This window comes from Delphinus delphis, chromosome 6 (genome assembly GCF_949987515.2).
Source record: "Delphinus delphis chromosome 6, mDelDel1.2, whole genome shotgun sequence".
Lineage (NCBI taxonomy): Eukaryota > Metazoa > Chordata > Mammalia > Artiodactyla > Delphinidae > Delphinus > Delphinus delphis.
Window position 1 is genome coordinate 5,458,043 of NC_082688.1, and position 14,723 is coordinate 5,472,765.

The 14,723-nt window shown below is 56.3% G+C and overlaps 1 protein-coding gene across 1 annotated transcript in view; it reads left to right on the forward strand.

Moving 5' to 3' along the window:
- The first annotated feature begins 13,623 nt into the window (after positions 1-13,623).
- The window catches only part of FIBCD1 (fibrinogen C domain containing 1), a 33,631-nt gene continuing 32,531 nt past the window's right edge, over positions 13,624-14,723 (forward strand). Inside the window, exon 1 of the mRNA XM_060013276.1 lies at positions 13,624-13,695. Coding sequence (XP_059869259.1) covers positions 13,624-13,695 — 72 coding nt within the window. The remainder of the gene's footprint in view (positions 13,696-14,723) is intronic.

The following is a 14,723-nucleotide window of genomic DNA, read 5'->3' on the forward strand; positions in this document are numbered from 1 at the left end:
CTCTGGGGCCCCACCATCCCACCTGGTGCTTTTGAATGAATTAGAAGGCACCCATTTCAGCTCCCACCACCTTTCTCGGCCAGGCGCCCTTGTGCAGGGCACAGCCTGGACAAGTGTTCCAGGCGACTCTGTCTCATTTCTCCTCCTGAACCCCTAAAGCAGAAAGTCCTGTTGCATTAGTTGCATGAAGCTGGATCTCCCAGGTGCACCATTCTTTTAGGCTGTGAACAAATCCACTCTGGTTCCCAGTTTTGACTCAGCTGTTGGTGCCATTTGACATAGACTGGGTGCTGGGTGCTGGGTAATTGTAATAAGGCTGAGTGCTGGTAGTTACAATAAAACAACAGAGTCACCATGGACTGAGGGCCTGCAGGTGCCCAGCACCAGGCTCAGTGCTTGTCAGGCACATCTCCATGTGTTCTCAGCACCCTTGGGAGGCAGCTCTGGTGGTTTTAAAGAATTTCCATTCCTCTTTTAGGGCAAACCTAATTCCCCTGCTCTTGAATGTGGACTGTACCTAGGTGCTCACTTCTAATGAACAAAATGTGGAGTGTGACTTCTAACCATGGGTCATAAAAGACACGGTGGCTTCTTTTGCTGTCTCTGGTCCCCTGCTCCAGGGAAAGCCAGGGGCCATACTGTGAGGATGCTCAAGCCATCCTCTAGAGAGGGCCATGTGGTGAGGAGCTGAGGCCTCCCACCAAGCAGCCATGTGAGTGTTCCACCTTGGAAGTGGGTCCTCCAGCCCCAGTCAAGCCTTCAGATGATGCAGCCCCAGCCGGCATTTTCACTGCATCCTCCTGGGGGACGCTGAGCAAGAGCCCCCCAGCGAAGCTGCTCCTGAAGTCCTGACCCTCATGGACTGTGTGAGATAATAAACGTTTGTTGTTTCAAGCTGCTTAGTTTCGGCGTAATTTGTAATGCCACAGTCGATAACCAGTACAATAGGTATTTTTGTTCCCTGGTTGTTCAGACTTGAAAACCGAGCTCCAAGGTACCCTGGGGAGCAGGTCTGGCTTAAGCAAAGGTGCCCTGGCTGGAGCACCCATCTCAGAAAGAAAAGCAGTTGTCAGGAAAGGTGCACAGTGGGGATGAAACCAGGGATGGCCGTAGGGCTTTGGTTGCAGACCGAGGGGTTTGGGTCTGCATGTCCCCTTCCCTCCTGTCTCCCCACCCAGCGGTGGGGAGCTGCCCCTGTGGGCTCCAGAGTGTGGGGGGGTCTGCTTCACAAGGAGCTGCTGGGGAACCAGAAGTGGATCCAGGAAGGCCAAGGGTCTTATTCATTCATTCACTCGTTCATTCAATGATAACCAAGCCCCTACTGTGTGCCAGGAGCAACCACAATCCCTCCATTAAGACCCTCCCCTCCTCTCCCATCCTTTCCGGGAGAAAGCTGCCTCATTGAGCGCCTCGGCCCTCCTCAGTGGGGACACAAGTCAGGACCTGGGATGTTGGGCTGGAGGTCAGGTGCAGACTTGGGCAGGTTGGGACCAGGTGGAGAGAGGCCAAGGCTTGATGCTTCCCAGTGATGCCTGGCTCAAGACAGTGTGGGAAAGAAGGTAAGAGATTCCAAAAGCAAGGCCAGAGCAGGGGAATTGGGATTGAAGAGTGTTAAAGACAGTCCCGTCCTTTGACGCTGTAATTCTCTTCCTGGAAATCCACCTTAAGGAAGTAATCAGCAAGGCCGACAGCAATGGGGGCCGGGCGGGGGGCTGGAGGGGGAGGGGAGGCTGTTAGCTGGGCACTGTTTACAACAACCACAAAATAGAAGTAAATGTCCAAAAATAAGCGAGGCTTAAAAACGCTGTGTCCCCAGCCCCAGCTCTGGAGTCCGATGACCCGGATATAAATCTCCAGTCTACAATCGTGACCTCTCTGTGCCTCTACTTCCTCTTCTGTCAATGGGGAGAATAACGGGACTTAGCTACGGGCCCCTGTAAGGGTTTGATGAGTTAGCACCCGGCGCAGGCTAAGCTCAGTTCCTGAAAGAGAGATCATCTTCCGTACATATTAGCTAATAGCATCATTACGCAGGCTTAACTCTAAGTGAGTTCTGGAAGCTTTAAGAACATGGGACAATCCTCACGATCAGGTTATGCAATGGTATGTATGGTATGGTCTCCATATGGTAGAACACGACGCGCGCCGGAAATAACCTTCTCCACTTCAGCCTGAGGCCCTCCTCTGGGTTGAGGGTGAGACCTGGTCGCTGGGGCACAGACGCTGGGTCACTTCCATCAGCGCTTTGGCCACGGTCAGTGTCTGGCGCACAGTAGCAGTGGAGGTAACACAAGAACATGGTTGCGCTAGAATTCGCTGGCTCACTGTGAGAGGGGACAGAGGAACACGTAAAGCCTATACACACAGCACCTGGGTGCCTTACGTTGGCTTCCCCAGAAGCAGAGATGCAAATACAAGAGGTTTATTTGGAGGTGATCCCAAGAAGCGCTGCCAGGGGAGTAGGAGGGTGAGGCAGGGGAGGGAAGGCAGCCTGCACTGCGTGTGTCGTGTATCAGATTGTACCGTGGCACCTGGAGCACCGGTCCCCAGGGGGACTCTGGGAAACGGGGTAGACCATGCCCTCGCCAGAGAGTGAGGGAGCTGGGGTATTTACCCTTCACTCTCCCCCGACTCCCCTCTGTCGTTCGCCAAGGGCTGCCCTTGGGGGAGAGGGTGCAGTTGCTGGTCTCCGCACATTCTGGAACCGTGCGTGGTGAGTGCCCACGTGGGCAGAGATCCAGCAGTGCCCGCTGCACTGGTATCTGGTAAACATTGAATAAATGCTGCTGGTATTTTCCCATCTCAACTCCACGGGCCTGCCCACAAAAACACCACCAAAAAAAACACCACCAAGATCCTCTCCCCATGTGTGTGTGTTTTTGTTTTGTTTTGTTTTACTAATGCTCTTTTCTTTTTAATTTTATTTATTTTAAAAATTTTTACTATTTATTTGGTTGCGCTGGGTCTTAGTTGCGGCAGGCAGACTCTGTAGTTGCAGCTCACCAGCTCCTTAGTTGCAGCATCCGGGCTCCTTAGTTGCAGCATGCATGTAGGATCTAGTTCCCTGAACAGGGATCGAACCCCGGCCCCCTGCATTGGGAGTGCGGAGTCTTATCCACTGCGCCACCAGGGAAGTTCCCCCACCGTGTGTGTTTTATATCAGTACATACAAATAGATTCCCAAGACGTTGCTGGTCCCGTGGCCCATAGTGTCCGGTAAATACTTAGAAAAGACTGGAAGGAAGAACCCCAAATGGAAGCCAGGATTGTCTCTGGGCACAACTAAAACAGGTGATTTTTGCAACTGGAAAAACTGATGAAATCGAAGAAAGAAACATAGACAGGACAGATTGTGGCAGGGGCGACCATGAGGAACCCAGCGTTGGGAAGACACTTAGGGGAGCATCTCTGGTTTAGATTCACAGTTAATTCCACGTTAGTGACACTAACTGGTGTTGGCTGCGCACTCACCGTGCACCAGGTCCTGCACTGAGCCCACAAGTGCACGGCTGCATTTCCTCCTCCCCGCTGCCCTGGGAAGGAGGAGCTGGCCCTGCCTCTGTTTGTGCGTTAGTCAGCTCCGGCTGCAGCAATGCTGTGTAATAACCACTCCCAACACTCGATGACTTACTGCAGCAGCATAAGTTTTTCTGGTTTGTGGCTCTGCTGGGTTCAGGCCTGTGCCTCATGTCTCTCAACCCCTTGGACCAGTGGCTTCCCAGGGCATGTGCTTTTGAAGGTCATGAGACAAGTGCAGGAGGGTGTCTCTCAAGGTCTGGGCTCAGAACATCACTGCGCTTCTGCGTGCATTCCAGGAACCAAAGCAAGTCACATGGCCAAGTCCAATGTCAATGGGGTGGGAGGCACAGGAGAGTTACCAGGCGAGGGGCATGGCTGTGTGATTCCCTAAGAGGGAGCAATAATTCCATCTACTCCAGAGCCCACCACCTGCTTGTGACCTCGTCTCATGGCTCAGAGTTGATGACTCCAGCCTGGACCTCTCCCTGGAACCCCAGGCTTTGGTATTGATGCCCACTCCATACCCTTCTGCGAGGTCTACCAGGCACCCCACACTTAACATGGCAGGGACAGAACTCCTGATCAAAGTGCCCCACACGCCTCCCCTGAGCTTCCCCTATCTTGGTAAGTGGCACCACCACACGTCCACCTGGGTCTCGGGCCCCAGACCTCAGCATCACCCTTGCTCTCTCCCTTTACATCATTTCCCACACCCACTCCATCAGCCAGGCCTACTGGCTCCATCTCTAAAACGTGTCCCACATCTGTCCACTTCTTTCCATATCCACTGCTAACTCCCCAGTCTGAGCTGCCTCCATCTCTTACTAAGAGGGCTGCAAGCAACCTCCGTGGTCCCTGCCCTCCCACCCAGAGCCTCCTGAAGCCCAGCTTCAACAGGGCAGCCAAAATGAACTCGCAAAAACATCCATCAGCTCACACCATGTCCCTGTTACACTCTTCTGATGGTTTCTCAATGCAATCAGTGTAAAATCCAAACTCATTCCCTGCCCTGCCATCATCCATCCCTCCTTCCCTCTCCAACCTCACCTCTGCCCCCGTGTCCACTGTGCTCCAACCACAAGGCTTTTGTCAGGTCTTAACATATGCAGATCTCGATCCTACCTCAGGGCCTTTGCACCTGCTGGCACGTCTGCCTGGAGAGCCCTCCCTCAGAGCCTCCCATGGCTCCTTCTTGTCCTTCAAGCACCACCTCCTCGCCAACCACCCTGTATGACAGCACCCTGTTTTATTTTCCTAGAGCACATATCACCATTTGAAAGTATCTTATTTGTTCATTAGAATTAAGCTCCACATAGTAGGTGCTCAATAAATATTTGTTGAAAGAACTCTTTGATGGGTTGGACATGGGAAGTGACGGAAGAGGTGAGAGAGCAAGCGCTCTCCCTGGAGCTCAGCTGGTCTGGTGCAGGGTGCTGGGGGTGTGTGGGAGGCTTTCAGATGGGTCTCCAGAAGGGGGCATGGATTGCACGGGAACCACGGCTCTTGAGCCCTGGGCCCCGCCAGAGGGTGGTCCAATCCCTGCTGAGGCTTGGGACATTCTCACCCGCAGGAGCTCTCAGGGGCCGGTCTACCTGCTGGGCTCTCCCTATCTGGCCTCACCTGGCACTCCGGGTGAGACCTGGAGCATGAGATGGGGGGCACCTGGAACCTCCCACTCCAAGGCCTTAGGCTCCAGGAAGGCAGGGAGTCAGAACCCAGCAGAAAGCCAGGGCCACACCCTCAGTGAACAGGCAGACTGAGAACAAATCCACCTGCGGGTAAAGGAGCCAGGAGAATAACAAGGAAAAAGTGTCTCCCGCAAGTGTGTGGCCACAGGCTTGTTCTCATGGAGACTTAGGCTCTGAATTTATTCTACCCCTCGTGGTGCCAATGAGAACAGCAAGTGCTACGAGCACGCTGGGAAGCCATTTGGCCATTGTTCCATGAGGGCCCGGCCCTCGGCCTTTGATGCTGGTGGGTGCCGGGCAGTGTACCCGGAAAGTGGGGGAGTGGTGGAATGGGAGATAGAACGATGACCGACAGGCCCCTCCCCACGCTGACACATTTCTGAGGTTTGACCAGGATGCCAACTTTGGAGCACAGATGACAGCCGGCCACGGCTGCAACACAGACCCTCTGGCAGGCGTGATAGGAAAGGACACCACCCGCACGAGCAGAGCGGCACATGGGGGAAGGCTGCCCGGCCACCCTGAGGCCCAGATGAATGGGGCAAGGCAGGTGGGGTAGGCCTGCGGGACAGGTGCTCAGGAGATATCTGTGGAATGACTGAGTGAGTGAGCAAGGGGGCTTCCAGCAGGCACACCAGAGCCACCATTGCCCACGCGGTACCCACAGGTACCCCGGGAGAAACCCAGGTGTGAGATACAGGGCGCCTGCAGCCCAGATACTGCTAGTGGGGTGTCAGACGGTATGGCCACATTGGAATGCAATCTGGCTGTTTCGTATAAAGTTAAACTTACTCCCATCCCATCACCCAGCAATTCCAAGGAATGTGTACACGTGTGCACCAGCATGGGCGTACAAATGTTCACAGCCACACTGGGCTTGACAGCCCCAAATGGAAACGTCCCAAATGTCCATCACCAGGAAAGCGGTTAAGCCAATTATGCAGAACCATAAATAAAATACTATTGCAGTAAAAAGGAACAAACTACTGAAATACACAACGTGGATGAATCTCAGCAGCCTAATGCTGAGCGAAGGACGTCAGATCCAAAACAGCAACGTGCCATGTGCTTCCATTACATGAAATGTAAGAACAGGCAGAACGAAGCGATGGCGATGGAAATCGGAGCGCTGGTTACCTCGGGCCATGGCGGGTGGGCGGTGCGTCGGGGGAGGGCCATGAGGGAACTTTCTAGGCTGATGGAAATGACAGGTGTGGTGGCCGAAATTCACCACACTCTACCCTCGAGATCTGTGCATTTTATCATATGTAAATTAGACTTTATTCTTTTAAGTTAAAAAAGGTAAATAGGCATGAGAGGAGAAGGGACTTTCCAATAATACGGTAGACTAGATGCCTACAACAGAAGAGCCTACAAAGGTTGGATATGATGTCACAAATATCTTTTAAATGTGCAGCTAAACTGAAAAAAAAAAAAAGGAGGTCAACAGTGGCCAGAAACCAAAAGGTGGCAGGGAACCTGCAGGGAGATGGGCAGAGAGTAGGAAAAATTCCAGCTTTGGGGGAAGGGAAGAGAACAAGGAAAAAGTTTCCACTTTTTTTTTTTTTTTTAATTGGAGTATAGTTGCTTTACAATGTGTGTAAAAGCTTCCACTTTAGGGACTTCCCTGGTGGTGCAGTGGTTAAGAATCCACCTGCCAGTGTGGGGGACACAGGTTCGAGCCCCGGTCCGGGAAGATCCCACATGCCACGGAGTAACGAAACCCGTGCACCACAACTACCGAGCCTGTGCTCTAGAGCCCGGGAGCCACAACCAGTGAGCCCATGTGCCTAGAGCCCGTGCTCCACAAGAGAAGCCACCACAATGAGAAGCCTGTGCTCCACGAGGAAGAGTAGCCCCCGCTCGCCGCAACTAGAGAAAGCCTGCGTGCGGCAACGAAGACCCAATACGGCCAAAAATAAATTTAAAATAAATAATTTTTTTAAAAAAAGTTTCCACTTTAGACTAAAAACTACAGGTCTGTTCTCATGAAGATTTGGGGTTTGAATTCATTCTACATGCAGGGTGAGAACTTAAAGTAGCCCTGAGTTCAGAGCATCCTCAGGTGCCCGGTGGAAACAAAAGCCATTCTTCTAGGGAAGGACAAATTCTCATCCCAGAACACACCGGATTCCCAAAAATAAAGCTCTAACAAAGAAGGAACACACAATCCAAAATTACAAAACACACGGGGAAACAATCACCATGAGTGAGAGTTGGCAGACATAGTGACCGACAGGATTAACACTGCGGAACTCGAATGGTGGATCCAGTATCTTACAGCACACAGAAAGCAGCAGAAAACAAGTCACGCCATTTTGGAAAGTCTGGCCGCTTGTAAGTTGGGATTTTTGTTTGGTTGGTTGATTTTTGTTGGCTGCAAGATTTTTGTTCTCCACGCCCAGTTCCTTTCATTCAACAACAAGCACTGGGAACCCAAGCTTTCGCTGCATAGGGAATTCAGCAGCTGTGGGTTCTGGAGAAGTGGGCTCTGGGGCCAAATTGCAGAGCTCAAATTCAAGCTGTGATGTTTATCAGATGCGTAACCTTGAGCAAGGTACTTGGCCTTCACGTACTTAGTTGTGAGATGGCGTAAGAAGTAAGAGCATCTGCCTCTTAGGTTCTTGGGAGGGTTTCAGTGAGAAAATCCAAGTCACCTGCATGGTGCCTGGCACAGTGGGCATTCAGTAAAACGGCACTTATCCTGATTCCTCTAAAATGAAAACGGAAACGGCTCCAGTTCAGGTCACCTGCTGGTCGGATTTCCTGCTTGGCCTGAATTCTGGACCTCTGTAGCATCCCTCCCCTGCCCTCCCATAGCCGGACCTTTGGACCTTTGGACCTTTCTTTCACCTCGCCTTGCGCTGACCTCGGCGGGGGCGGGGCCCACTCCCTCCTTTTCCCCCAAAGCCTTGCGAACACAGGCTGTTGCGCAGAGCAGACTCTTACCAAAGACCGGGGGGTAACAGATGGGATCTCCTGCAGCACCGCATGGAAACCACAAACCTGCCTCTCGTATTCATAACCGCGATGGGGTCCCCAGGCCGGCCTCCTCCCGAGGTCCCCATCCGGTTGGGTGGGCTTCAACCTCTCCCTCTCTTGTTCCCTCTGCCTCCCTTCTCCCTCCCTCACGGCCCCTCCCCTTCCAGCTGCTTCTGCCAAAACCACATTTCTCCCTGGGTTTCTAGCCTCCCTCCTGGGTCCTGCCCTCCCCTCCCTGGCCAAGCCTGAGCCTCAGCTTTTCACACCCAAATATTCCATCAGGATGTTCTGCTGAATAAAAAGCCAGAACTATGCCTCCAGCTTTTAAAATAACAGTGTTCCTGTCCTGCTCCATGTTTCCAGGGCACTGATTATGTCTCGGAGACCCATGGGGAGGTCCCATCTCGCCCCTTCTGCCTGAGTTATCCCTCTCCCGGGTTCCAGACGCAGCCTTGAGGGCCCAGCCTTGGCACGCGTTTCTCTGGTTCCCTCCGAAGGGCACGCCGCAGAGATGCCACACACAGAATCCCAGTGGACTCGGGGTGCAGACCCACCGGCCCGTGCACAGCTCATCAACGCCAAGACCTCACACACTCACACACGCACGTTCTCTCCATACTAATTCTCGCCTTTGATCGCGGCCCCTAGTCTGTCATCGCCACTCAGTGTTGACAAAGCAAAATACAAAATAGAAAGAAAGAAATCCGCCCTGTCACTTGGAATGTCCCTACACCCACCGGGCTTGGCAGTCCCCACTCCCGCCCCCGCCTTTGTATTATGGGTTTATGTCAAGGTATGTTGGATGCTAAATTAAATGTCAGCGCACTGTACGTTTCTGGCTCCAGCCGCAGAAAATGAGGAGCTGGCATTGGAGACCATCCAGTTGTTCCTCTCCCCGTGCCTAACCGTGAGGGGTGACAAGCCCATTGAATCATTGCACAGTAGCTTTCCATGCCACGGGAAGCCAAGATAAATTTATTTTTAATGATAAATGTGACTGTCAGAGTTAAGTTGAGACAGCTTTTCAGTGAGAGTCGAGTGCCCTCGGCAGCGTGGGGAAGAGGCTGGGTGGACGAAGGCCAGTGGTCCCAACAACCCTGCCAGCCGGTCCCTGGGGCCCCATGAGACAAAAGTATTCAACACTCAGCCCACTTTCACTGAGCTCCACGTTCACTGGTCTCAGGCCCAGCTCTAGCCAACCAAAAGGATGGAGGCAGGGGAGAAAGGGAGATACACTCCAGCAGTGCAGAGCCCTGGGTTCAGATTCTGGTCCCATTAGTTGCTGTGTGATCTTGGCCAAGTTACTTAACCTCTCTGAGCTTCAGTTGCCTCATCTATAAAATGGGAATATTAATAACACCCACAGGTTTTTGGTGAGGATTACATGAAATAAGATATATTGCTGGGGCTTCCCTGGTGGCACAGTGGTTGAGAGTCCGCCTGCCGATGCAGGGGACATGGGTTCATGCCCCGGTCCAGGAGGATCCCACATGCCCCGGAGCGGCTGGGCCCGTGAGCCATGGCCGCTGAGCCTGCGCGTCCGGAGCCTGTGCTCCGCAACGGGAGAGGCCACAACAGTGAGAGGCCCGCGTACCACAGAAAAAAAACAAAACAAAAAAACCCAAAAAACAAAAAAAGAGATATATTGCTAATGAATGGTACACAGAACATGAAAAATGCTTCCTGGAAAGTAGCTATTATTTACATCATTTTACTAAGAGCACTCTTACCCAAGTTATGTAACTTACCATTTGGAGTCAGTTTTGTCATCCATAAAATGAGGATACCAATAGCTCTTGTTTATGAGGGTGGTTGGGAGGATACAGCGTGCCTGGCACAGGGCTGAGTGTAGGGAAGATGGGCAACGGATCACAGCCAGTCAAACAGAAGTAACCTGGATGCTGTCACCCAGCGTCTCTGGACACTCTCTCATCTTCCTTTCCACCTTCCTCATGTCGGCATGTCTCACTGCCTGCCCTGTACCCACTGCCTGCTAAGGGGGGTGCCCTGCGTCAGGATCCCACAGCCATGCCCTCCTTTGGACTACGGTGGGCACCTGACCAAGGACAGCTGTCTTCGGCCGGCTAATGACCTATGATGGATATGTCCCGGCTCCAAGGGATAAGCAGGTCGAATCACAGCCCGTCTCTCTGGAATTTAAACTAAAAATCCCAGACGAGAATTTTCTGTTGGTGGGGCCATCACACCTAGGTGGCCACGGGCAGGAAAGACAAGAACACGGGGAATCGGTGAGCCAGAGGGAGAAGGGTGAGTGGATGCGCAGGGAGTGGGCGGTTGGGGCGCCAGAGCAGCCTGGGGGGTCCTGGGTTCCGGATCCCCTGAGGTCCTGGCTGGTTCCTGGAATGCCCTGTCTTGGGCTGGCTGGAAAGCCCTGATCCCACTCTATCCCGCTGAGCACACGTGGGCTGATCCCTGGGGCTCTGTGGACACCAACTTTGTCCAAAGGAAATCAGAGGGCGGGGCACTGTCCCCTCTGCGGGGTCAGCTGCACTTTTGCTCACTGAGATCTCCTTGGGCCGCTGAACAGGGGGGCCCCTCCCCTCCCCAAGACACCACCCCAAGCGTGTCAGGTGAGGGCAGTGTGTAAGGCGCTGAGCAAACGCCTGCAGGCTCCTGGCAGAGCTGCGCCAGGGCTGACTGTTCTTCTGGGGGGCTGAGCAGGGGCCTCATCACAGAGGGGGTGATGGGTGAAGACCACGACACACGCACTCACCACAGCCCCGCGGGCAGGAAAGTGAGGAGTCTACGGCCGAGCACGTGAGACAGCCTGACAGCAAACAGTGCCAGGAGGAGCCGCTAGGTGGCCCCCGCTTAGCTGTCCTACCGCCCTTCTGCAGGCCTGGGAGGCGATGCTCCAGCCAGCGGCCTCCGGTTGGCACCTACCCGTGCAGGCTGCTGTCGCTCTCCATCCTCTGCCTTTGCTTTTTGGCTTCACAAAATGCCTTCCCCCCAACATGCAGCTGTCCCCACCTTCACAGCCTGGCTCACACCCCTCCTTCTCCAGGACGCCTTCCCTGCCCACCCAGAGCAGATACCCTGAAACTCTTTCGGTCCTTAGTATCCCTCCCAACACTTAGAATCTCAGTTCAGGGTCCCCCCAGGGTGGTCTTCTGTCTGTGCATAGACACGTCTGGAGTTTACATCCTCTCCCCAAACTGGAATCGATTTGCAGTCCCATCCTCATGCCTACAAACCTCACAGTTCCTCCATTTAGAAGGGGGAGATTGTGATTTCTTATTCAATGAGAAAATTGAGGCTTGGAGAAGACAGGAAATCTGCCCAGGTCATAGTGGGAAAGTTGCTCAGGTGTTTCAATGCACTATCTCTCAGAACTTCACGAGAGCCCTTCTGAAGAACGTGCTGTTAACTTTTTAGCATCCATGGGGAAACTGAGGCTCAGAGGCACAGCTGATTGCCCCAGGCCATCTGGCCCGGGCCCTGTGCTTTCCACTACACCCCTCTGCCCAAGCCTGATGGCCCAAGCCATCACCTGCCAATCCACAGGAAAGGCCTCCGGGGAGATATGCCATTCAGAAAGAGTCATGGGGCCAGGACTCCAACCCGGGTCCCCTGACTCCCAGCTAGTGCCGTGGGGCCCACTCCGGGTCGCTGGGCTGCCTCCCTTGGGGCAGAGGGGGTGGGGCAGCAGGTGAGGCCGGCAGGCAGCCCTGGAAGGAAGAGGAGGCTGGGGACAAACAGCTGGCAGGTTGTGAACCCAGCTTCTGTGGGTGAGTGACAGTCTGCTTAGGTGGCAAGGGGCAGGGGATGCCCCGGACCCCCAGCCCCAGGTAGTCTGCTGCATCCGTGAGGGGCCGGGAGAGGGAAGAAGATGGGGCGACAGACTGGCAGCCGGCAGGAGAGAGACGAAGATGGTGCCAGGGAACAGCGTGGCGGGCCAAGGCGCCCTGGGAGCCGGGAAACAGCTTTGGGGAGAAGCGGGGGGCAGGGAATAGGGGGGTCTATTCTGAAGCTGGGGGAGCAGAAGATAAGGGGCCGCAGAGAGGGACGGGCGTGGCAGTCGGTCAGGCCTCCGAGGCGGCCGGGGAGGGGGCGGCCCGTCAGGAACGCGGCGTCGGGTCGTGTGGGCGCCTCCCGGTCAGAAGCCACAATGGCAGCTCGTTAACAGCGCAAATTAAGGACTTTGTCAATTACCTCTGAAGGCTGCACCGGGCGGATTAAATGCTTTTAAAAGTGCTGCCGATGGAAAGGGGCGACTAAGAAACCTCTCCCGGCACAAATCCCTCCTCTACCGGGCAGAGGAGGAGGCGGGGGCCGAGGCAGCACGGGGCGCGCCCGGCAAACGCGGGCGATCGGCCGGGAGCGCGGCAGAGCGCGGAGCCGCTGGTACTCGAGACCGCGGCGCCGGCGGCTGCCGCGGCGGCGGAGACCCCCATTCAGCCCGCGGGCCGCCTGGGCTGGGAGGCGTCGGGCCGGCTCACCGTCCGCGAGCGCCGGGGCACAGGTCTACCGACTGTGGCCGAAGCGCCCCCAGAGCCGGCTCGCGGGTCGGGGTCCGGAGGGGGCGGTCCCTGGTGGCTGGAGACTCCGGGACTGGGCGCACTGGCCCCGGGGTCCGGACTCAGACCTCGGAGACCGGCAGGGGACGCACGCCGGCCGGCCCACACCCCAGGCCCAGCCCGGCTCTCAGGGTGAGCCCAGCGCCCTGAGGGGGCCAGGAGGAGCGCGGCGCCGCTCCTCAGACACGCCCGACGGCCCACCCCGGGCGCCCACGGGGCCCGCCCGGCGCCGCGCCCCCCGCGCACGGTGAGTTGGCGAGGGTCCGGCCTGGGAGGAAGTTTGCGAGGAGGCGGCCCCAGGGGCTCTCGGGCCCCTCCGGAGCCGGCGAGGGCCTGGCTGCCCGCGGCTGTTTACTGCCCTCCGGGCTGGGCCCGGGGGTCTGGGCCGGTCTGCCTCCTCTCTATTAGGCTTTGGGGAGGTGGAGTTTATCGCCGTCCGCAGTGTGTGCGTGTGTGTCAGAGGGAGACCGGGCTCGGAGCAATAAAAGGCAAAGAGAGTACGAGACAAAAAAGACACGGAGATTGAGAAGGAGGAAGGGAGGAGGGAGGAGGGAGGAGGGAGGCGGGAAGAGGGAGAGGAGCGCGCAGGGGGAGGCGCGGGAGGCGGGAGCGGGGACGGCGCGCAGCGCGAGCGGCGGGCAGGCGGCTGGCTGCCGGCGGCTCTCGCGCTTCCGCTCCCGCTGTCGCCCGCACACACCCGCGCACACGCCGGCAGGCACACACACTCGCACACCCGCACACGCACGCCCGCTGGCCCGGGCCGCCCCGGCGCTGGGCACCGAGGCGGGAAGCCGGCGAGCAGAACGCGCCCCTCGTCCGAGCCCGCGCCCACGTCGGCGCCTTTGCGCTCCGCAGCGGCGCGCCTCGCCCGGCGTCCCCACCAGTCCTGCCGGAAGATGGTCAACGACCGGTGGAAGACCGTGGGCGGCGCTTCCCAACTTGAGGACCGGCCGCGCGACAAGCCGCAGGTACGCGCGGCCCGGATCGTGGGGACATGGGGCGGTGGGCGAGGCAGTGGCCTCTCTGGCCTGCGGGCTGGGCACCCGGGCTGGAGTTTGGGGCGTACCCCCGTGAGGCTCGACAGGCCCGGGTTGGGGCGGGCACCCTCCTCTCCTCCTCCTCTATAGGAGGCTTGAACTTGAGGTTCGGGCTGTGGATGGGGGCGGCACCCCTGCAGAAGCCCCTTTGCTCCACAACGGACTCAGGTGCACATCTGCGCAGAGGCAGTAGGGGACCTACGGAGTTTACAGTGTCACCGGCCCTTAAGTGTGAGTCTCCGTTTCCTCACCTCTACAATGGGCATCTGAACCACTAAAGTATTCACCCTGAGCACCCCCTGTGCTAGGCGGCTGGCATGCGCCCCATCACCCCCATCTCCTCTGAATCCTCACACTTTAGCCAGCCGACCCCCGACCCCATACAGTAGAGAATCAATAAATATTTGCCTCATGTGAGAACCCTGGATATTGTGATTCTCCAGCTTTAAGACAAGGAAAGTAAGACTCAGCGAGGGTTGCTTCTGCCCGAGGCTATGCAGCTCTGCTGGGATTTGAACCTGGATCCTTGGGCTCCAGGTCTGTTCATTCCACCCTTCCTGCTGCCTCTTCAGGGGCAGTGGAGGGTGCCCAGGGCTGTGGCCTGGAAGGGGGTGAGGGCAGAGCTCCAGGGCTGGCCAGAGAGGGGGCTGGAGATGGGAAGCTGAATGGAGGGGCAGCCCTGAGGCTGCCCCAGGCTGGGCTGCCAAGGGACTGGGGCAGGCAGGCGAGATGAGGAGTCCGCTCGGCAAGGAGAGGAAATAATGGAGCTGCCCGTTTTAAATTTCAAATTTCTCCCAGACAGATGTCATTGGGGAAGGAACAGTTCTTGTTTGCAGTGGCAGGAAGGGGGTGGCAGGGGCGGGCCTTGGCGGCCCCTCACTCCCAGGAGCGGCAGCCTGCGCATTCTGTCTGGAGTGACACTGCCGTGGCATGCCTCCACACTTTGCAAAGCCCTTTCC